Genomic DNA, 23,684 nt, shown 5'->3' on the forward strand with positions numbered 1-23,684 from the left:
TTTGTTTCAGCTGCATCTGATCTTGAGTATATGTCTTGACTTCAGCAAAAAATCAATGTCCATTAATTGAAAGACAAATCTATTCTATGGTACCTTTCCTGTAGTTTATGCCAGGATTTGGGGGTGGGAGGAATGTACTGAGTCTGTAATTCGGTCCATCAAAGAATTTCCCGATTAATATCAGTATCCAATCTGAAGTTTACGTACACTCTGAAATTGAGAGTTGAAGAATGTAAACTCTTCCTCTTTTGGATTTTTTGGGTTTTTCCCCACTTTCTTCCTTCTGGTGACTCCTTTTCCATGACTTGCATTTATAATTTCTTTCTGAAACTTCACCCCAAAAAACTTGTTGTTTTATGACTTACTTTCTTACTACCCACAAATCAGATTTCAGATCTAGCAAATCTTAGGTACAGGTTTAAATTGAAGATTTCAGTCAAATCCATGCTGAAAGTGAGACCAAATTCAATTGATTAGTCCACCCTAGGATTATGAAAAATAGTGATTTGATTACTGGGCTGTGTGGCTTCAAATAATATAACTGCTGGATATTCAATCACAATTGAGGATTTTGAAAAGTTGTGTGTTTTGTTGTTTGGATTTTTTGGTTTTTGTTTGGTTGGGTTTTTTTTAATCTCAAGAAATGTAAATTCTTCACAGTTATATTATTTAAACTACAATCTTCGTTTCAGGCTTCCTCCTTAAGTGCTGTTTCAGTGATTCATATGAGGCAGTAAATCCTGTAATAATCATGCCTGTGGGACTCCACTGAAAGCAAAGTTTATTCTTACATCCAAAGTCAACACAACTATAAAGAAAGGAAATAAATGCATAGCAATTGTTTACATTTGAAGATATGTTGTGCACTGTCATTGCTTCACAAAAACTGTAGCTCACAAGTGCCATTAAGAGAGTTTAGGGCATACTTTATTTAATTCTTTAAAACTGTTGATGGACATCAGCAAAAATGTAGACTAATTTTAGGAAGTAATACACACCTGGCGATCAGGACTGCATATTATTTTTAAGTAGAATTATAAATAGTCAAATATATATATGTAAAAGAAAAATTAATCCAGCTGATGAATCGCCTATGATCAAGATGGGTGAACTTTATTTACCCTGTCACTCTTGAAAAATTGACCATAGTACTTATTTACCCTAAACCGTTGAACTATTACCAGGAATAGTTAATAAATACGTAGGCATATGGATTGACAAACTGAATTTTTAGCTGAAATCTGAACCAAATGTCAAAGGTTTTCTGTGATTTTAATATATACAATAATACTTTACAGTAGGAGAAGTACCAATAACAGTGGCAATGCTGTTATTTTTCTTACTGTGAATATTGGCTGAGTAGTATCTTAGACTGTCAGATTTAACCAAGTAAAATAAACAACGAACTGTATGTTCCTAATTTCTTCTAGTTGGAACAGGAAGTACCAATGAGTTATGTTTGGATTATTTCTTCATGACTTAAGCATGTTGGTGTATTATGCTTTTTTTCTACGAGTAATAAAATCCACTTTACTGTTCCAGGAAGCTTTTTCATTTATTTTCTCTAGCCAAAACCACACATACTGGAAATCATATGAATATGATTGCTTTTCACTTGCTTACCTTCAGAATTTTTGTATAAGTGAATGAATATACCTTGTATAAAAAAAATCTGGCTTTTCTGAGGCTTCCTTGTTGCTGCTTCCCAACCTATCAAGTATAAAGGAAGAGATTCTCCTGTTAATGAATAAGTAGCTTGAATAACCTGTATTTATTTGTGTTTTGTTTGGGTTTTTTGTTTGTTTGTTTGTTTTTTAAGTGAAGTTTGGTGTCTTGCAACCTTTAACTCCTAGCCTTCAAATCCAATGCAGAGTGGTTCGCTCAGATAATAGAAAGCTGTGACATTTCTCAAGGAGTTTTGCTAATTTCCTTGACTTTCATATTAGCTGGAGCAGCAAGCACTCAATTTATTTTTCATTCTTTGCTCTCGTCCGGACTCTCAGTCACAGGGAGTATCCATTCTAAACTACTGACTTCACCATTGCCTATCTGGGACTGCGGTGGGGGAGATGTAAGGAATGAGTGCACATTTTAAAATTGTACTTATCCAGGCCCTATTCACTAGTAATTCTGCTGATCCCCTCAGATTTGGGAGATACAAGGAAGACAGAAGGGATAATGGCCTTTAATTTCCTTTTGCTGAAGGAACTTTTGATCTATTATTCTAAAGAAGTTTTTCACCGTAGCATCCCATCCTGCTGCCTGTAAGACCTACTCCGAGTGCTTCCTTACTTAAAAGGTAGATCTTTGGTGAGAAGGAACTCTTGAGACCCTATTTCCCAGTGTGAAGTAAAGAAAGATTTCATACGTTCTCCATTGGTCTATCTTTCTTGCTAGGTGTGCAGCAGAGGAAAAGGAATGCATGTTCTCCAGCAGCCTGTCTTTTTTGCTAAGTATACAGCAAAAAACACCAATATGGTACTAACTGCTGTATCCTGTCGTGTGAGCTGAGTTCCCTTCCAGTATTCATGGTTATTCTGAATTCCTGCGAAGGACAGTAGCTTTGTAGCTGCTTCAGATGTGCCCTGTCTTGGCCATGGACAGTATGCTGGTGGTCACAGTCCTCATTGCAGCTATAATGTTATGCTTTAGCACACAAGATGTGAAGTGTATTTAGAATACCTTGCTCTGATTTTTTCACCATTCCTTAATAAGCAAATGCGTTTCACATGCACAAAAAGCAACTACATAGGCCACATACGGTAAGCATAGAGATTAGAATTAGCTGTAGTACAATCTTCATACTTAACCGGTCAGAATTGAGATAAGATTTAGAAATACGTCTTAGTTTCTTACACACAGGCTTATGAAAAAGTAAATTGCTGAGATAATGAATATGATTGGAGAGGCTTATTAGCTCATACCTAAGGGAAATGTTTGTCTGTTCTGCTCGTAACAGTACTGCCAGCTCTGCAGTAAAAGACTTGGCGGGGGGTGGGGGGCGGGCAGGACGGGACGGGACGGACAACCCCAAACTAAAAATACCAACAACCATGAAGCAGCTGTAAATGTCTTTGCTCACAGTGTTTCTTGTAACACAGTAGAGTTAAGTTTGATAACTGTTTTCTGAGACTTAAGTATTGTTTAAAATTTTTTTAAACTGTTTACCATATTTAAGAATAGCCTTGCAAGTGTGTTTTGACTAAACTACCATTTATCCTTTGGAAATCATCATTAGACAGTGAAATCAGAGAGGAAACTTACTCTTCTTGTCAACCTCCAATTGTGTATGGCAGTGTAAAACAGAATATATCAGAATGTATTCATAGGTAGGTAGCATCTAAGGGCTAAGAAGTCATTGAAATTTTGAGCTAAAGTTAGAGTTTCAGCTTAAATACCAGAAATTATCTCTAGAGTATGTAATTAGAGCTTGACTGTAATCAGTATCTCACTGTAAGTAGTGCTTTGTCAATATCCATTACATTCATTGTTGTTGCAGGTTCTTTTTTTACAGGTACACTTTTAAATACTCCGTCCCCCATCTTTCCAACCTTTTAAGAACTGCCAGATTTACATGTTCCTATTTCAACAAATGTTAATAGTTTGCATATTTGAGATATTCAGTTTATCTTGCATGTTAGGGAAAGTTCTTCCAATGATCCTCGTAGTGTTTTTCATTTATTCATGAGCTCATAAAAAAATTGAGATGGGGTGAACTTGAGAGGTTCTCTATTTTACCCCTCTAATGAAAGTAGTGATAGTGCACTTGCATCAGTCTTAACAGATATTTGTTGAGTTACCTCCAGCAGTGGACACTGTACAACCTCCCCATGAAATCACTCATAAAGAGAATATTTCTGTATGAAAAGCAAGCCCTTTTGTCTGTAATTTTGCATCTTTCTCAGACTTCAAGGTAAACCTTACCAATGCTCAGTAAAGTGGTACGATAGGCTTCTCTATACCTCCTGATATATTTCTCACTTTGCTCATATATATGTTATTGTTGACTTACATTGTTGACTCTTCCTTTTGAAGAACTGCCCGCTAATCAGTTATCCTTTAAGTCAATAATTCTTGTAAAAAATCATAATTTCATTAGTTTTTCTCAGACTGTTCCTCCAATACATAAAGATGTTTCTGAATGTTTATATTACATTTTGCTCTCAGGTGAAATGCTGTAGAATCAAAGCACCCATAGGGCATTATAGGACCCTTAAATTTATGTCCAGTTTCTGGAGATAAGAAATGCTACCTGTTTTTATAGTCTGAAGTTAGATCATGAATTTCCAGACTAAATAAATTGCCCCACACCTTCTTGTCTTTCAGTCTTCCCCTTTTTCTTCTTTCAGGTTGGACAAACCAAAGCCATCAGCTTTTTCCCATTTCTTTCTTTTTCTGGTAGAAATACAGACAATATTTCCTACTTTGAGTATTAAAAAACTTTGCAAGGAAGCTGCTTGTTTCCTGGCAGATATTATTGCCTCAGTGTTGCTCCTTTCAAAGGAATAGTATAACTACTGATCTGGTTATGCATGCTGTTATGCTAGGTACTATGCAAAGATGTAACTCAAAGGATGGCTCTTACTACAGAGATGTTACAATTTAAGGTTATTGTTTTCTCTCTGTTGAGAGGCCAATGCTCTTCTGAATCTGCTGCCTCCTCATCATATTCTGTTGTCTTTAGGTTATTTTGTAAAACAAGATATGTCCCATTCTTTTCCCTCTTATCCAACTTGACAATTCTGGTGTGAGAAGGGTTGATGTTACATAATCTTTACAGGGCAAATTATTAACCTTTTCCTGTGCGGGCCACATAAGACATTTGTATGATCCATTAGCTTCCCTTCTTCCTGCTTCTCTGGAAAGTGATGTCTTTTCACTTTCATAAGTAGAAACATCCAAATGGATTGGAGCATGCTAGTGATTTGACAGAACAATTCCTTTCAATCTGCCTATAATTCCTAGAGAAAGCAGGATTGAAATCCAGCAAAGGGGGTGTGCATTACTGTCCCCAGATTCTGTGGTAGCGTCTACCATTGTCATGAGGTCCAACCTGAGATTGTTTCAGTAGAATTTGAAAACTTTCCCTTAAGAAAGATGACAGGCTTAAAAAAAAACAACCAAACAAACAAAACAACAAAAAACCCCAGCTAGATGAAACAGCACACTCTACCTCTGTGTCACAGCTCTGGATGCACTGTGAATCCAAAGGTGTTTATAGACTCATTATTTATTTTCTGTAGTCCCATGTTGTATGAACTTGAGTTTTGCATTTTATTTTAGGATATTTAAAAAAACAAACAAACAAACAATTTTTTTAATGTATTTTGGAAGTCTTCTTTCATTCCCCTTATTTTTCTTGGATTTTTGTCACCTGCATTTACAAAGCAATTAGTGAGTAAAGTTTACATTACCTATCAGAGATACATAAAAGGTAATTTGGATACCAACAGCAGCAATGGTTGTTTGGCTGCCTGGACATGCTGTTAGAAGTTCAGCTGGAAACTAGGATAACTTGGTAACTGATAGCATGAAAATCTTGGTACCCAGGCATGGGTTTTCTGCTATTAGCTAGACTAAAGCCTATTTGTATTATAGCCATAGTTCTTGTTCTAGACAGTGTATTGCATGATATTTTGGTCAAGCTCCTACATAACAGCTGAGCCAGAGTGAGTCATTAAGCTTCGAGTCTTCTACAGGTGCTATTTGACTTAGTGTAGCTCTCAACAAAAAGAATTAAATAAAGCTAACTTATTTGTTTGATTAAGGGTACACACAGTATGTAGGTCAGTTAAGTGTCATGGATATGTCCAGCAGTAAATTGGAGATAGTCCAGCTGGGTAATAGGGGTTCCATGGCCTTCCAAGACATGAAAAAGATGCACAGAAGAGTTGTTGCCTGTCATATTTTTCTACCCGTAGTCATTAGATGCTATGATTAAACTAAGATTTCAGAGGGCTTCTCCCAAGGAGTATTTTATGTGGTATCATTTCTTGTGGAAAGGAAAGGTTCATTTCTTTAAGAAGCTGTTGACATCTATTCAAAATAATACTTAAGCTCTCTCCAGGGAAAGAAAATTTTCCTGCTTCAATCTATCACCTAACTATAATTCACAGTCACTGGAGTGTAGTGGTGATCTACAGCTCCCTTTCTCATTCACTTTTCTCAGCCTTCTGTGCTTGCAAAACTTACATTTTGAACCACTATGTTAATGTCACAGCTACACTGGCTGAGATTTACCTGTCTTTTCCTGTGCATTGAAAGCCATCGAGACTTAGTTGATTTTTTTTTTTTTTTAAATAAAAATGGAGCCCTAGATGTCTTCTAGCATCATGGATAGCTTGAAAACACAAGTGTCTTTATCCAGCAGAAAACAGCACTGTGCAAATTCATGACCTTGAGGGTTGGAGGCTGCAGCTGAGTTAACTTGTGTCAGTGCAAATGCTGCCTGAACATAGGTTTAAAGCATTTGGTCCTAAATTAGCCTGTAAAGCAACAGGTGGGAGAAAGCAACAAATAGTAGTAAGAAATACTGTGAGCACAAGTATGATTTATATTTACAGAATCTTTAATTTTTCTTAAAGGAGAAATGATCTATTGCCTGTAAGCAGTCCTTCTTGATACCTAGGATACTCAGAGAAGTTAGTGATCTTGGTTTAACAGGTCATTCACAGGTGTCTTTGAGGCTGCTGATTAATAAAATTAAACCTCAAAATGTTTATGCTTGTATGCCTAAGGTCAAATCTGTAGCAAGTGTTCCATATAAGTGCTAAGTTTTGCTTCAAAAATCTGAGCAGCAATACAAATATTTAGAGTTAGCAAAATATAATAGTCTTATCAGTTTTAAACAGGTGGAGTTTTGGAAGAAAACGGATCTTGGTTCAACATGTCTCTTTCTTACAGTTAAGACTGGAAGTTCACTTTACGTCTGTGTGATTATTCAACTCACAGAGGAAACATTTCTGATAATACATAAAAGGGAAAACTGGCCACATCCTCAAACATTCTTTAAACATGCTCATAAAGATGCAAAAAGGCTATGCAAACCTTTTTTTTTTTTTTACGTTTTTAGATCTCTTCTGATAATAGGGAGACTGTTTATAGTAGTGGTAGTATCCAGCCCTTCTAAAATCCATATGTCTCAAGTCTCACAAGGGAATTGGATCTCCCAAGATCTCTACCCCAAAGAGCGTTTACTGAAGGTCCAAATTGTTTAGATATTCATTCTGTCCATGTTCTTGAAGTTAACCTATTAAATCAACAAAAGAACAAAATGTATAGTTCCCACAGGACTCCTTCATTGCTAAAAGAGAAGCCTAAATTTTAGGATGTATCCAAGAGAGTGATCTTTTTCTGAGCTGCCTCTGTTTGCTTAAAACTCACATTTTAGTATTTATGCTATAAAAATTCTGAGTTTATTATTCTCATACACCACTCCCACCACAGTGAAAGTATTTTTGATATTCAGTGTTACATTCTGGATTCTGTGCCATGCTGACAGTGGAAATAGTAAATCATGTTAGTTTTATGTTTATATGTATGATAAATACATTGTGGTAAATGTGACAAGACACTGAAGAATCACCATTAATACACTTTCAATAGTGTGTCCAGAGGGTAACAGTGTTGCATAATGTGGCTTGGTACATTATAATAATCTAGTGACCTATATAATGTTTTGATTTATATTTTGCTTTCTTTTGCACCCATATAGAATGGTAAGGAGTCACTTCTTTTTTCAAGTGATTTTACTTAGTAAATAAAACTAAATTTGGTTGACATAACTATGTTCTATGACTCCATGTACTAAATTTGGTTTTCTGCCTATTCAAATTGTAAGAATTGGATACCTCATTACTTTTAAAAAGCACAACAAAGAGGATCTTTACAGTTGATTACAGTTTCCTTGTTCAGACACTTTGTAGAAACACAACTTTATTTTAGGCTTAATTTTGTTTGCTTACTTTTTAAACTTAAATGGAAAAGATACTTCGGATCTCCTGAGGTTTTATATGCATCCTCTCTCCCTCTCTTTTGTAACATGCACACATTTTGAGGTAAGTGTCAGAGGCATTGATTTTCCCTCTAGGAGCACATCACTATCTTCTTAATGATTGCCTGTCTGGCAGCTGATGAGAGTATTTTCCTTCTGCACTTAACGAAAAAATCTTATCCAAAGCCCACTGAAAGTGGTGAGAGTCTCTTAAAATACTGTGTCTTTGGATCCAAACCAAAGACACAGATTTGCCTCCCAGGTTGCAACCTATCAATGCAACCTCAGCCTTAATGCTTTGAAGCACATATGAGGTAGTGAAGAGGGGTTTTTTTTTGTTGCACAAACAGGATATTTCTGAAAATAACTGAAATGCATTCCCCCTACCCCTACAAGATTGGTAAGGTGATTTTGACTTTTTTTTTTATATTGTGACCATGCAGTATTGTGCATAAATGTTTTTACATTGTTTACTTCCTGACAATATTTTACCATATTGTAATTAAAATAATGAAGTGTATTTAGTATTGCATAGCTGTACAAATAGAATACCTATGTTTTGTTCATAGATATTCGCCGGGAGCTAATGTGGCATGTAGATTAATGAGTAAAACAGCAGTACCAAAATCTTTTCAATGTCTTGCAAATCATGCATTTTGTTGTCTTTTCTTTTCAGGGACCATATCTGTGAACACATTACGTACACCATATACTGCACCAGGGGAAAGTGAAATCCTTGACTTGGATGATGACTTGTATCTTGGAGGCTTACCGGAAAATAAAGCAGGCCTCGTCTTCCCAACGGAAGTGTGGACAGCACTTCTCAATTATGGATACGTCGGCTGCATTAGAGATTTATTTATTGATGGTCAGAGCAAAGATATTCGACAGATGGCTGAAATTCAAAGTACAGCTGGAGTAAAACCCTCATGCTCAAGAGAAACTGCAAAACCTTGTCTTAGCAACCCCTGTAAAAACAATGGTGTATGCAGGGATGGGTGGAACAGATATGTTTGTGATTGCTCTGGCACAGGGTACCTTGGCAGATCATGTGGAAGAGGTAGGTTCGATGAGATGGCTGCATTTCTACTTTATAGAATGATTAAAAATGGTAAAATATCATTAACTCTTCTGAGGCAGAAAAAACACCTTTGATTTTATTTGATGTGAGATGGAGCCCTGCTCTAGACTGAAAGTAGTAACTCTAGAGGAAAGATCTTAGGGGATTTTCTAAGATGCATGAAGTATTAGTTGACTATGACAGAGAGTCAGTACTGCTAAATGTCTCTTGGAAAATGTCTCCTTTTGTGTCTCATCATACATTGCTGAGTTCTGAAAAGCTTTGTGAAAGTAATTTCAATTATTATTGCATTACTAAATGGTCACATTCCAGTTCCAAACTTAGGTCTTGTTCGCTGCCTATTTATGTCAATACCACTGTGTAATTAAATTTACTTTTGAATTCCACAGTATCACTTAAATCCATGGCCAGAACTTCAGCCATGAGTCAAAGCAAAATCAGTGTAGGAATCTATATTTCTTATTTTCTTCTTACTTAACTTTTTTTTAAAGATTGTAGTACCCAAGAAAACAGTTTTTACTTATCTAAAATCACTGAGTATCCCTCTTGCCTAGAAAAGGTAAGTGTGTAGTTGACAAACCCTATTTATTTAATTGAAAAGGTGGATAGTGGCACAGAAGACAGATGTTGATGTTAGTTTATAGGAAGAAAACTCTGTAATTTTCAATAAATTGCAGTACGCTAATAAATGATTTTAATGCAAGTAGGAAAACAATAAAAAAGCTTAGTTAATATTTTAGGTGTTTATTTTTATTCTTATTGGAATAGGAAATGCTTTAATGAGAGAAGTTGTATTTTTTCATCTCACAATTGACACAGTACAGTTTCTCTTCAAACATAAATCTAAACCTAAAGTTTATTTACTCAGAACATAAGTTCTTTTGGTCTAGTTTGATTCATTTTTCTAGTTAGTAAGATGAAACAAAAATGTATTCTTTAAAAATAAAAACCGGAGGAATGTTTAAGTTGTATATAAATAGACGTGCGTTTATGTAGAATTAATACCATCATATTCTTAGCATTTGCAAGTAGATTCTTGGTTTCTTCTGGGTTTTTTTCTGTCTTGTTTTTTGAATATATATGCCTTTGGCTTATGGCCAGTTATTATGAGATCTCCAGATGGTTCTGTTACTGGTGGAGTGAAGCTGGCAGAGGGCATAACCGAGCTGTCTGATGCATTACAAAAGCCTTCAGTTAAACATGTCTGGTGTACCACCCTGTGGCAAAATTCTGCTATTACATATGGTAGAAGTAAAAATAGGATTTGCATTTTTTCAACTTGAGAGCTAGGAAACACGTGCGTTAGAGACAAAAACACACGCAGATCTGAAAATAACTTAAAAGCAGGCTTCATCATAGCAATTTCTCATGAAAATATTTGACAGGTGGTAATATTTTGTATAGAAACCTTTGTCTTTTTTATTTCCCATACTTTATTTTCAACCGTCTTCCAATACAGAGCTTAATTTTCCCAGTGCATTTGCCTCGTGGGAATGGTGGTGCTATGGTGGTGGTGTTGGCTTCTCTGCAATGGTATTTGGTTCTTGTCCAACAGAAATATGTGCAGCAGTTCAGACAGTATGGGACCATTTCCTCCTCTTGGGTTTCCCTCTCTGGAGGAAACTACACTGAAAGGATATCTCCTTCCAGTAATATTCATATCCCAAGTGGTCATTCATTAATAAGATTATAGCTTTTGGGATTCTGAAAGTGACACGTTGGCATCCTACCACACAAAGTTATTATAACTACTACCCATGTGCAGTAACTGATAAACTTTTGTATTTGGTGATATAAGCAACACAATTATAATTGTTCAAACTAATTTAAATAAAATAGGAACATGTTCATTTCAACAAACAATACAGTTTCACAAAGAAAGCATTAGAATAAAATATTGGAGATTAAACAACTGGAATACTTAATGTTAAGTGGTTATCTTCAGTAAACAAAAGCATGTAGCTACTTTTTTGTAGTCATTTATTTTTCATACTATTTCCTCTAAAATAGGAATACTAACATCCATATGTGGATGTATCATGTACAATGCAGTATTTGAAATAATTTTGGTCAGCTTATCAGTGCACAAAAAACATGGAACGCAACTCAGTTCTGTTTTAATTTCGGTGTACTTAAAATTAATATTTTTTTATATCCATGTGCTTTTTATCCTGTTGCAAGTTATTCTTGATTTTATTCTTGATTTTCAGTAAAGTTAAACATCAGTATAATCCATAGATTGGCTTTAGTAGATTATGGAAACTACAGCAGATGGATGGACAGATGTCACAGCAATATAATTTGGCGTCCTATCTTACTTTGTGGATCACAATATGTGACTGCCTCTCGGCAAAGCCTTTTGCAGGTGTATAATTTTAACTGGATGGCTAGGAACAATGCACAAGAGTAAATTCATCAAACAGTGATAAGAAAAACTAGGCATGCAAAGAAAGATTTATCAAAGCGACATTTCTGAGGAGAAAATATATTTAAATTAGAGTGTGTGCGTGTAGATGTCCACATTGTGCATGCACACACACCTGCATACACACGTATACATTAAATGAAGTATAGCTTTCATTCCTTGCATTATCTCTGGATGCTTTAAAATTAAAAAAAAATACAGGTGATATGATGATAGATGGTATGAAGAATCATGCGTTCAAAATATTATAGTAATTCTATCGCTGATTTAAATTAAATAATTGGTCCTGTGTGTTAAAGTTCTAGCACCTTTGTAGTGTGGCTTAGGACCTCAGTCCTGAAATAATACCATTGTAGAAACTGGGAGGAATCATTTCCACTTCTGTTCACATATTATCTAGTAATTAATTGCATATCAAGAATTGTTTCCATCAGATTCATGGACAGGTTTCTTGTGATTCACCAAGGCTGCAGCTTTGGTCCCAGACGGACTGAAGGATCTGCCATAGAAAACATGCAAACAGTGCTTAGCTGAGTGTACGCCTATTAATAGAACAAAAACTAAAAGTTTTAATTTTAATCAGTAGCCATCAATATACTTGACTACTCACACAATTTATAGGAGTAAAATCATAAATATCAGTGAGTGTTTTCAGGGCAGGATATTGTTGCTCTACTTATACTAGTAAATAAAATAGGGTCAGAGAGCAAACCTGAATACTTGGTTATTGATCATCCAGATTGTTCACATACTTCCTGGCATGGCTCTGGACTGTATCATCTGTCACTTTCTGGGCAAAGTTTGTGTGTGATTTTGGAGACAGCAGACACAGAGGGTGATTTCATGCTTTAAAAATGGCTCTGTGGGCTGCAACACAGTCCTCATATTACTGCAGACACTTTGAAACTGAAAAAGCTGGAAAAAATAATAGTTCTGTCTTTAGGACTTCAGGGGCACCACAAGGGGTCCAGAGGAAGCAAGATTCTGTTTTATTTATTAAAATACATGCAGTAAGCATCCATGCTTACCAAGCACCATGTTGTTAAAAACAACACAAACTTGACTGCAAAACTTATGAGGAAGAACACTTAAATTCAAACGCCTAGTCCATACTTCTTTCACTGTAATTTAAATAAGCTGTGAATTGAAGAATAGCATCTATTCAGAAAATTCTGTTTCTCCCCATAAACATCTGGCTGAGCATTTCTGAGGGTAGAAACAGGTATAGGAAAGTTTCTGGAAGAGTAGGTGCCTCAGTCTCTTCAGCAATTTAGGTAATCCCAGCCTAAGTGACAATTAAGGTCCTGAATCTCTTCTCATATCGGTACTAGTCTGTGCATCCCTGGTGATAGAGACAGCACTGATTGAAGTAGTATATACATAAGAAGGAGGAATATAAAGGAAGATTGTATAAAGTATTTTTTATCAATCTCTGAATTATATCTTACTGTTTATTTCTTGTTAATAACTCTACTGCATGCACTTACTTGCTGCCACAAAAAATTGTCAGTAATACTTTGTAAGGGTTTTCTGCTATTTTTCTTTTCAATGTTCTGTTTCGAACACTGAAGTGGTAGTAAAATTATTATTCCCTGCCATGGAAAGTCTGATTCTTTTAATGAATAGCACATTCTGAGCTAAATGTATTGTCTATTAGCATTTAATCTAATAATTAAGAGGAAGCTGAACAAGAGAAAAAAGACATTCTGCCAACACTTATGTGAGAACAGTTTAGCAATGTAGATTTCAAAGAAAGATGAGACACATACCCCTTTGGAATTAGTTGATCCAAAGCAAAAAAATGTAGAAGTTAGGTGCCAAAATTAATACATGCTTTTAGCCAAAATATTCCTTTGAGGTCTGCATAACTGGTGTAACCCCCATTGCCTCTCCTCATTCAGATCACCATCTTACTGACCAGGCCTTGAAAATTAACAGTCCATTCTGGACAACTGAAGTAACTGCAGGATGGAAACAGTTCCATTAAACAACTGAAACAATCTCTAGTTCTAAGAAAGTCAAAACAAAACAAGCCCTTCTTATTTCATCTTGAAAACTGTTTTTTCCTGCTGTCTGAAAAACAAAATTCTCTGTTAATGTATGCCACCAAGCATAATGATCAGGTAATAAGACATTGCCACAAAGAATGGCGAGAAAGACACCAGTAAGCGAAGAGGGAACTCCTTGGGATGTCAAAGGTTTCGTACATGTAGTATTAGATGCTTTCTGACCAGCCAAGACCAACAGAACATGGAAATTTGCAGAGCTGAGAGCAACGCTGAGTCAAGTGGAAAAGATGCTGAGCTGACAGATGATTCACATGGCAAAACCCGGCTTGCCATCCTTACAGGGGCACACAATATTGACAAAGTATCATTCAACCTTCTTAATGTAGGAATCATTTAATAATGGTTTAACAACAAAGTTTCTCCTAACAACAGTTGTACTAGCAGACTCATTTCAAGTGAGTAAACTGAACATAGTTGTATTTTTCATTTTAGGAATATGTAGTGTCTCCAATTTTCAGTTACGGCTCTCAGGGCAGTGCTAAATCTTCTTTGATCAAATCATCCCTGCTTCCTGCTAGTTTTGTAGGTTTTTGGTTTTTTTTCAGTGATACCTTTGTATTTAGAAAGCCTGTGAGTTGGAACTCCCCATACTGAAAGGAGCTAGTTGACATGATGGGGTTTTCTCATTGCCCCAGAGCTTTTAAGTCATTTGATCTTCTGTTCACTCTCCTTGGCCTGTTCTTGGAACATCTGTTTCCAAAATAACTGGCACAGTATGGTTTAGGAGGATTGAGTATCTAATCACATCAGGTCTGTTCACCATGATGGTAAATACTCACAGGTCATCTCTGATTAAATTAAGACAGTTCCTTCTCTCCTTTTTCTGTAATGTTCTAAAAGACTGAATAATTATAGGAAAGCTGGCAAACAGTACCAGTGCTGATTCTGACAACTTTCTTTTATATTACCATAAGATAATTTATTAGCAGCAGACCTCTAGTGTTGTTGAATGCTGTTCATCCTATAACATCTGATTTTGCTCAGTTTATGAAAACCCTGAATAGTATTAATGTGTCCTTTTTTAATAGACAATACAAAATACCTTTTGTTTTCTCTTACATTAGCATGTAACTTAAACTTTTATGCTAGACTTCTTTAATTACCTAAATCATGTTTACCTTGATAAAGATCTTGGGAGCTTTTCATGCACAGACTAGACCGCTAGATATAGGAATGAATTGGAAGCCCCTGCTTGCCCCTTCCTCCCCCTGCCCAAAACCAAACAATCAAAAAACCAATCACCTCCCAATGAAAAGTCTTTGACTTGAAATCTCTTATCAGGCTGTTGAGAGTTAAGCATTTAATCTGCTTCACAGAAAAATTTTAGGTTTAGAATATGCAGAAAACATTATTACCTGCATGGCTAGAAATCATCAAACCTGTAAATGTATTCTTATAACCTGTTACATCTAATGACGTTCACTTTCCCCTTTTTTCCAACATCAGACTGTTTTCTTCCAATTTGTATGGGGGAAGTCTGGAATTATTAATGAACATACCATCTATCATTTTTGCCTCCAGTATGCTCACATAGTGGAACATTTTGTCCTTCCCTGGACCGTGTAGGCTGGAAGTCTTAAAGACCTTATCTATCTTTAACACTATACAAGATATGCAGTGGAAAAGGTTTTGACAAACTGTCACAAGTATTGATGTTAAAAAATCCTAACACTGTTTTAGTTACAATACTGATTAAACATAGTATCAGTAGTATCAGTCCTTGAAAATATTATTGCATGTGGGACCACAATACACCTTTGCTGTAGGTAAGTGTTTCCATTATACTGAGGCAAACTGAAGCATAGAGAAGCTTCCCTTATGTGTTCTCTGCTGTCTTCTCTTTCTGGTTGTTGCTCGTTTGGCCTGTTATTGGGCAAGTAACTAATATTTTTTTCAGTGAGTTGAGGTGCCATCAGGATTGCATCTTTTTCTGAGAAAGATTCTGTAGCACCCTGTTTAGACCTCATCATCTAACACTTCAACAATTTCTAAGATTCAGAGGTTTTGGGTGGGTTAAAGAATGTAGGAGACACATGGAAGAAGTTAGAAGGTCTCTAGTGAATTAGTGGTAGGTAAACAATCAGATGTGCATGAAACGGTGCACATTCAGATAGTATATTTTGCCATTCAGCTAGTGGTTTTAGTTATGAGGTATGGTTAGTGTTGTATACTACTGTTATACTACTGAAATACCTGGCAGTCTGCCCACTGACTATTGGCTTGAGGTAAAGGATGTTGCTCGCTCACTGCTTCTTCCACCACGATGTTCCACTGTCCATGAGCCTAAGAGCTGTTTCCAAAGGTAGTAGTCGTTAACTGGCAACAAATGCTTGATCATCCTGCAAAAAAGAACTTCCTAATATGTTTCAGAAACAGATGTGTCCTTTGCTTTCTAGGAACTGCTGTGCCTCCCTGTGAGCAGAAATGTAGTCTTTCTGCTACCTTTCTTGTTACCAGCCTGGAGGCTGGGAAAAGACTTGTGGCTGGTTGCTCTGGGGTCTAACAGACTGTGACCGCTCTGTGCCAGAGCTGCTCGCCAGGAGGGTTTCCTGTAATGTCTGAAAGTGACAGTTATTTGCTTGTCTCAGGGGTTTTAAGATCTTACCCTCAATATGCCAAGTCCAGTCTCGATCCTCTTTTTGAGGCTGTCATAACATTTGTACAAGCGTTTTTGATTCTATCATACTGCAGTCATTGCGGTCATGAAGCAATCTGCACTCCATCCAAACCATGCTGGGGATATTTACTCGTTTCAGGTGGCTTTTTGCTAACTGGATGATGATTGTAACTGTGGTAGTAACAATTCTGATAGGTTTATAGATGAAGTATCCTAAGGTCATTATCTAGGTGGATGATAGTCAGACGTGACCTTTCAATAGGCTGTAAGATTTACCTGAATAGCTTTTGACCTATTTTGAGTAGTCTAGGCCTAGTCTTGCAAGCATTTCTTTTACTTGTAATTCTACCCATCTGCTTGAAGATGCATACATGAATGGCTGGTTCATTAAAAGAGCAATTTAGTTTCTTTAAAAAGCACCAGAATATGCTGCTTAAAAAAAAAAAAAACACCCCACACAAGACAAAACAAAAAACAAAAAAAAACTAACAAAAAACCCAAACCCAACTTTGCTTATGTTTCCCAGTAATAATTGTGATATGTAATATGTCATTGTTCTGTGTCATACTGAGTGAATATACATTTACCATCTTCTCTTTGAGCAATTTCAGTAAATACAATATAATTCTTTAATAACTGATTTTCTCCTTTATGTTTTCAGAGGCAACAATTTTAAGCTATGATGGAAGTATGTTTATGAAAATACAGCTCCCTGTTGTGATGCATACAGAGGCCGAAGATGTTTCTTTACGGTTCAGGTCTCAGCGAGCTTATGGCATTTTAATGGCAACTACTTCTAGGGAATCTGCAGATACCCTTCGTTTAGAGTTGGATGCAGGACGAGTTAAACTAACGGTCAACCTAGGTAACAAACTCTTCCTCCAAGAAATTAACATTTTCTTTACATTTTTCTTTTTGCTTGCAAACATTTATGAAACAGCCTGTTTTAACATTAAAAGTAAACTGAAATGATATATAAACACGTCAATGCAACATCTGCGTATGTACATACACACACAAATACATGCCCATTTTTATACTTTATTTTGTTTTCTGTTGCATTTTGGTATTCTTTATGTAGTCTTAACATAATCCATCACGATATTTTTGTACTATTGTGTATTCTAAAAAGAGAAGACTAGTTCATCAGTGGTATTTTGGGACTAAATTATTCTTCCTCGTTGTGGAAGTATGGTGTCCCCCCACAACTTCTTCACAGTCAATTCCACAACTTAAATGTGCAAGCAGAAACAACGTGCGTGTAGGTCAGTTCAGTTTTACCTCCACCAATTAACGTACAGCATGCAAATGTATCAAAGAATTTCTAGTTTTAACACTAAAACGTTGCAATTAGATATTCCCACTGATGGATTTCTTGGTCTCCTTTTTTTAGGTGTCAAATCTATAGTAAATCCATCTCCTCCTTTTTAAACAATTCTGTAGTGGTATTTTTGTAGTATCGAACGATAACACAACCCTTCAATGCCCAAAGACTGCGGCCCTCAGCAAACAGCCGTGTGAACACAGGAGGCACAAGCCCTTTTACAGAAAAAAATTGGTTTCCTGGTTTGAAATATGATGGACAAAATGTTAGGTTATGGTTTTCTCTAGTGTAAAAACCAAAAAAGTAAAAAAAAAAAAGCGCTTCTGCCATGCTTATGAATAAGTCGAAGTCAGGACCTGAAAGAGAACAGAAGTACACTCAGGAAAATGCACATTCAGTGCAGTCTTTCCCATTCAGTGGAATGCTATTTTTAAAGGGAATTAAGTATTTTATTGTTTTAATCGCAGATAAAATGATTTCTAGAAAGTATGGGGGGGGGGAAAAGAAAATAATCACCTAACCCTCCCCCTCATAAAAGGGTTAGCTCACCGAAATACCGCCCTGGTGTTGAGATTTCGGGAGGGAGAAGGAGAAGCGAAGGGTTTCCTTGTTTACTCTTCTCTTACAGCCCCCTCTAGCGTCGAGCCGGGGCTCCTGCAGGCTGCGGGCCGCCCCCGGCGCCGTGCCTCCCCCCGCGGGAGCGCTTTCTGTAAAAGGGGATGTGCAGGTGCTGGTCCCTGGCTGTTTGCAACCACTTTTCTGATGCGGTTGACGACACATGACAAACTCAGCTATATGGAAACAAAATCTAGGTTTGATGGTATATATGTTCCTCAAAGGTATAAACCAGGAGTAGCTGTACAAACCAAGTAGCGTGGCATAGATTAGTTTACAGTAATAAATGCAGGTAGCCCACCAGAGGATCCTGGTACAGATCAGGTCATTCTCTTTATATACAAAACACCACCCTCTGTCAGTTTTTGCCTGCTTCTATAGTTCAAGAAAGCAAATAAATCCATGCCCTAGCAATATTGTTTCTTCTTCCAACACCCCTCCTTTTTTTTTTTTTTTTTTTTTTTTTTTAAGTCAGGCAAGGAAATAATCTGAAAATAGACAGGAGTCTCTAATTACCAGCGTTTATAAGTATGTGATTATTTTCTGTATATTAATGTAGCTTTAAATGTAGTCACTAGCCATTTCTTAAGTCTATACATTAAGAAAATGTAAACCCACAAACCCCTGTTTATAGGCCTGGGGAATGAGCTTTGTACTTTACTACTTAGTTTTTGAAGATCAGCCTTTGAGGTATACTATACATAAGTTGTCCAAGATGTCTGATTGTGGCCTGGCTTGCTCTATGACCCATTGTGACGGAGCACTTTCTAGTTGCATTGAGAGAAATTACCTGTTCTTTCACAGATGGGGAGAAAGTTGCGGCCTGCTGCAGTTAAGCATCTTTGACATTTAATCCTGATTTTTCACTTAGATTTGTCACCATGTAGCTTTGTTTGAAATTGGCCATTTTTACCCTATTTGTCGTTTCTATTTATAAAGATTTATCGCAGTATATCTGGGTTATAAGAGTATGTAAAGACTGATGATATGGAGTGGCCATATTTGCATGTGTCTGTCCCCAGAAGGGTGGACTGTGATTTTATTGGATGTCTGCAGCTATTACCTTGAAGGATAAATTTTCATTTTTCATCTATTCTTCCCCATCTAGACTGTATCAGGATTAACTGTAATTCCAGTAAGTGCCTATTCAAACTTTTTAAAATGTTATTCCACCATTATAAAATATGCAAACTAGATGAAAAAGATTGTGGACAGCTTGCAAGCGCTTGATAATTTATTAATGAAATGTGATGATTAATTATCATTGTGTAAAAAGTCATCATATACCCTAGTGTGTATTTTTTGTCCTTCCCATAGGATATAACTTTTAACTAGAATATTAAAAAAGGAAGTATTCTACAGGTTGTAAACATATATAGAGGAAATGGTACCTGTAGTACTGTATTATTCTAGATGGGCTATTTTATTGACAGTAGCCATAGAATTTTTGATCCAGCATTTCTGATAAGCTGTCACATATTTTTCCCCATGTCCTTCTTCTAGTTTTCTTGACATTTTACCTCCAACTTGTGGTAAGACTGTTGGAACATGGTTGTCCATAGTACAAGAATTTCTATTTTTATAATCCTCCTAGATAATTAACTGTATTTACTGGCTGCTTATAGCACAATTGGTTTTGCTAAATCTTTGTTATATGGAAATGTAGTACATTACAATAAGGACATTATTAAGTCTGAGAACAACCATATTTCTATGATGATTTTTTACACTCTAATCATGTAAGAAACCTTAAATTGAACAATTTTTCTCTGTGATATGCATGTTTATGAAACAGAGGGAAACATTTGCCAGATGAATGGACTAAATTTTAACTTCTCTGATATTATTTGGATTAAGAGGCTATATTCTGAAAGGAGAAAAAGGACTGTGATTTTATTTTGAGTCTATGGAATTCCTGAATGGTGTCAACAATATTATTGATAGTAAGTATGGTAGATTTGAGTTTTGGGTTGTTTTTTCTTTCCCTTTCTAACAGGTTTTGCAGGCCAGAGGACTGGCTTTATGCAAATAGCAACAAAGATAAACAACAAACTGCATAGGTAGAATTTGTAGTTGTAATAGTTTCCCAAATGACATTAACATAACATCCCATAATAGTTTTATAGGCCACAAAGTAAAACAGGGAACTGTAGTTATTTATAATGTGTCATCTGCTAATAGATTTTGTAATGAATAACTTTACAAGACAAAAATACAGCATTTGTATTAAATAGCAAAGTTTTCCTGGGGAACGTTTTTAATCTAAACCATACTTAAATCCAAGACAGACTTTTCAATACAGTAAAGGAAATGTTTGCAGTTACCAAGGCATAAAGATAGCTTTCTCACATTAAAAAAAAATAAAATAATAAAAAAAAAATCGTTCGGTTACAAACCCAAATATTTCCACTTGACAAAAATGTCCATTGCCAAAACATACAGGATCATGAAAAATCTCAGAAACATTTTGTTGGTCTGTCACAGGACACTATTTTTTGATCATGACAAAGTCCCAATTAGAAAAAGATTAAAAGATTTCCAACTATAAGACAAGCAGCTTTTTGAGCAGAAATGTAATGAGTTTGCCTGCTGCTGGTAAATTTCTTTTTCCTTAGGAAAAGCAATATTGCTTTTTTCTTAACTTCCTTAATAAAATTAGAAAATCCCTCTGAAAAGGGAATTACTAATATAGAAATAAAAATTAGTAATAAAGCCACAATACAATAGGTGTTTTGGTTTTTTTAATCTCTTTTGGACAAAATGAGGTGTCATAAAAATAAATTAAAATGATTTCAAGGTTCCATTTTTAAGCAAGTTTTTGGATCAAAAGAGAACCTGCAAATACAGAGTAAGTAATAAGCCTCCAATTAGAGAGCTGTAAACAGGAGAAATATATGTACTGAATTGAATTAGCAGTTATGACTTCTTCGTGTCTCATACAGAAGCAGCATAACCTCTGTACAAAATATCCTTGGTATCAAATACTCATGAGTATTTTTCTTTTCAGTTTGTTTATAGCCTTTTTGTTATTAGAAATGAACTTTCATGATTAGTTCCATCTCCCTTTGGTGCTTGTGTACTGAACAGATTTTTGTGAGCTTTCGGTACGGTAAGTACTACAATGCTTTCTTATCAGCACTCGCTGTAGTTTTTCAACAACCAGATAACATTTCATGAGCAATTTCTGTGTTTTAATTTTTAGAGTATGAAGAATTATTGCTCTAAGCAGTCCTTAGAAGATGCTTGCTTATTAGACAATATAATGGATTTTAGTGGAACACACAAAATTTGTTTCAAAGCAACAGCATCCAGAACTTGAATCTTAATTTGATAAACACTGTAATAGTTCAGTGCCTATCTTTTGGGGTCTACTGAGAGCTGGATGTATATCAGTCCTGATTTTATGTTGATAGAAGTAAATCGGATTTTCATATTTGAGAAACTTTTTTCAGATTTTCACGTTTCTGTTGCTTAGAAATTAGTTGTCTTAATATAATTTCACTGTTGGGACTGAAATACTATGAATTACAGCTAGGCTAGTAACAGAGTTAAGGTCAGGATGAAGCTATCTGGTTTGAATTTGGAGAGACAGCTTTGAAGAAAATGTAAAACCAAAATAAACAAAAACTAGTGTTTTGCTCGAGAGAAGAAAAGGAAAATATGAATGTAAGCACCTTATTTCCTACAGTAAATTACAAACTTAGTGAATAAAATATTGCACCTCCTCTTCCCGTTTTCCCTCAAGTGCAGCCTGAAACCTGTCTTCTGCTCATTGCGGATCAAATAACCAACTGTTGGCTGGTCAAAGCTGAGATTTTTGGTAGCAATTTGTTCTACACTTTGTCAGGCCTTCACCTTTAGCTAATGTCCTGTGTTGCAGAAGAGGTGGCATTTTGTGGTCTTCCCTGTTTGAAATACAACTTTTTTTAAAATTTCAAAATGTTAATCAGATGTCCTGTCACTACTGAGTTTGTGTCTCATTAACAATATTATGGAGACTGTTCACTTCATGCCATTTTTATGGAACTGAGTGGAATACTAAAGTCAAACTATTTTTATTTTGTGCATGGTTAGAAGATTGGTATCTTCATAAAACCTTACACTGCTAGAAATTCTGTCTCATGTCAATCAAAAAATACCATTGCTGAAATGTTGGGTTTGTACATCCTTAAATCACTTCATTGTGCTCTTCAGACCTGCAAGTTTACAAAACAAAATTGTCTGTCAGGCAGTGAAATAAATGGTCCTTTTAAACTGCAGGTACTTTTAGGTCAATGTTGAGGCTGACATCAGGAGAAAGGGGAAAACTTATGTTATGAACAGAAAAGGCTACTGTGGTTTCAGTATTATTTTCAATAGACTGAGGATTTCATTTAAAAATAGGACTGAGGTGAACGATGTTGGTTCAAATAACACGAATGTGCAGCATTTCTTGGCACTAGTCTTTCTGTAAAAAGAACTGTAAGTTGATTGCTTGTGCATTAAATACAAAATTGATGAGCTAATCCTTAAAAATTGCCTTAGGAGAAAAGCTAACAAAAAAAAAAAAAACCAAAAATTTTTTTTTTTCTTTCAGAGAGGGAAGTAGCTGTTACCTTTTATTGCAGACTGTGAAGCATAAATTATAAACAGCAGTGAATCTTATTGAATTGAATGGGATTTTTCCCTAGTATTTCTTAGAGACAGAGCTTCATCCCACAAAATTTACATGGCAGATCGATAACAATTTTTGAATGACTTGTGAACAAATACAGGTATGCTGTATTTCCATATTTTTCACTGCTGCAGTATTAAGAAGCTAGTATCTTGACTTAATTTAAATCCTCTTTTTTTTCCAGTTTTAATGCTTCCAAAACACTAGCATCTGAAAAATTCCAGGTACCTGTAACTCTAGAGACTCCTGGGTTTCATGTACAAGATATTTTTTTCACAAGGATGCGCAGTCTTACATGTTATTTCATCTTTTGTGGGTTTTTTTGCATTGCTATAATTTCTGAAAATAGTCTATATTTTATATGAGTCAGCAGAGTAGGACTATAGGTTTTTTATTAATTGATACATCATACAAATAGCAATGTTAACTGTTAACTGGTAAATATCTGGCTCATTTCTGAATCTGATATTTTTGTTCAATATAAAAAGATACAGGATAATACTTTTTTTGAATGCTGCTGTGAAAGATCGCTCAACTAGTGGCACATGGTGCTGGAGTGATTTAGGTCAGTTCTCTGGTACACTGTTCTGCTGCTTTAGGCAATAATTCATAGAGTAATCCCACTAATAGGACTGTCATAAGAAATGAATAGGAATTGCAGAATGTTAGGAAACAGGGAGCATATATCCTTTTTTTTTCCTCCTCATTTTATTTTCTCACTCCGCTTCATTTCTCTCTTCTTCCCTATAATCCTTAATCTCTTTTCCTTGTTTTGTGCATCCATCCTTTTAAAACTGCTTTTCTGCAGATGCGCACATTACGGATTATTAAATAAATTTTTCTTTTTGGAATATATAACATCTGTTACTGAAGCATTTTTTTTCTTGTCAAGGTATCCTACAAATC

The 23,684-nt window shown here is 35.7% G+C and overlaps 1 protein-coding gene across 21 annotated transcripts in view; it reads left to right on the forward strand.

The window, feature by feature from the left end:
* The window catches only part of NRXN1 (neurexin 1), a 725,925-nt gene that overhangs the window by 302,147 nt on the left and 400,094 nt on the right, over positions 1-23,684 (forward strand). For 11 of the 21 annotated variants that reach the window (XM_087774526.1, XM_087774528.1, XM_087774537.1 and 8 more), the window contains 3 exons: positions 8,670-9,053; positions 16,847-17,050; positions 19,233-19,259. In XM_087774526.1, coding sequence (XP_087630652.1) covers positions 8,670-9,053; positions 16,847-17,050; positions 19,233-19,259 — 615 coding nt within the window. The remainder of the gene's footprint in view (positions 1-8,669; positions 9,054-16,846; positions 17,051-19,232; positions 19,260-23,684) is intronic. The other 10 variants (XM_087774532.1, XM_087774541.1, XM_087774536.1 and 7 more) reach the window with 1 other exon arrangement.

This window comes from Nipponia nippon, unplaced genomic scaffold (genome assembly GCF_047370975.1).
Source record: "Nipponia nippon isolate SJK-2023a ecotype South Korea unplaced genomic scaffold, ASM4737097v1 scaffold_4, whole genome shotgun sequence".
Taxonomy (NCBI): domain Eukaryota; kingdom Metazoa; phylum Chordata; class Aves; order Pelecaniformes; family Threskiornithidae; genus Nipponia; species Nipponia nippon.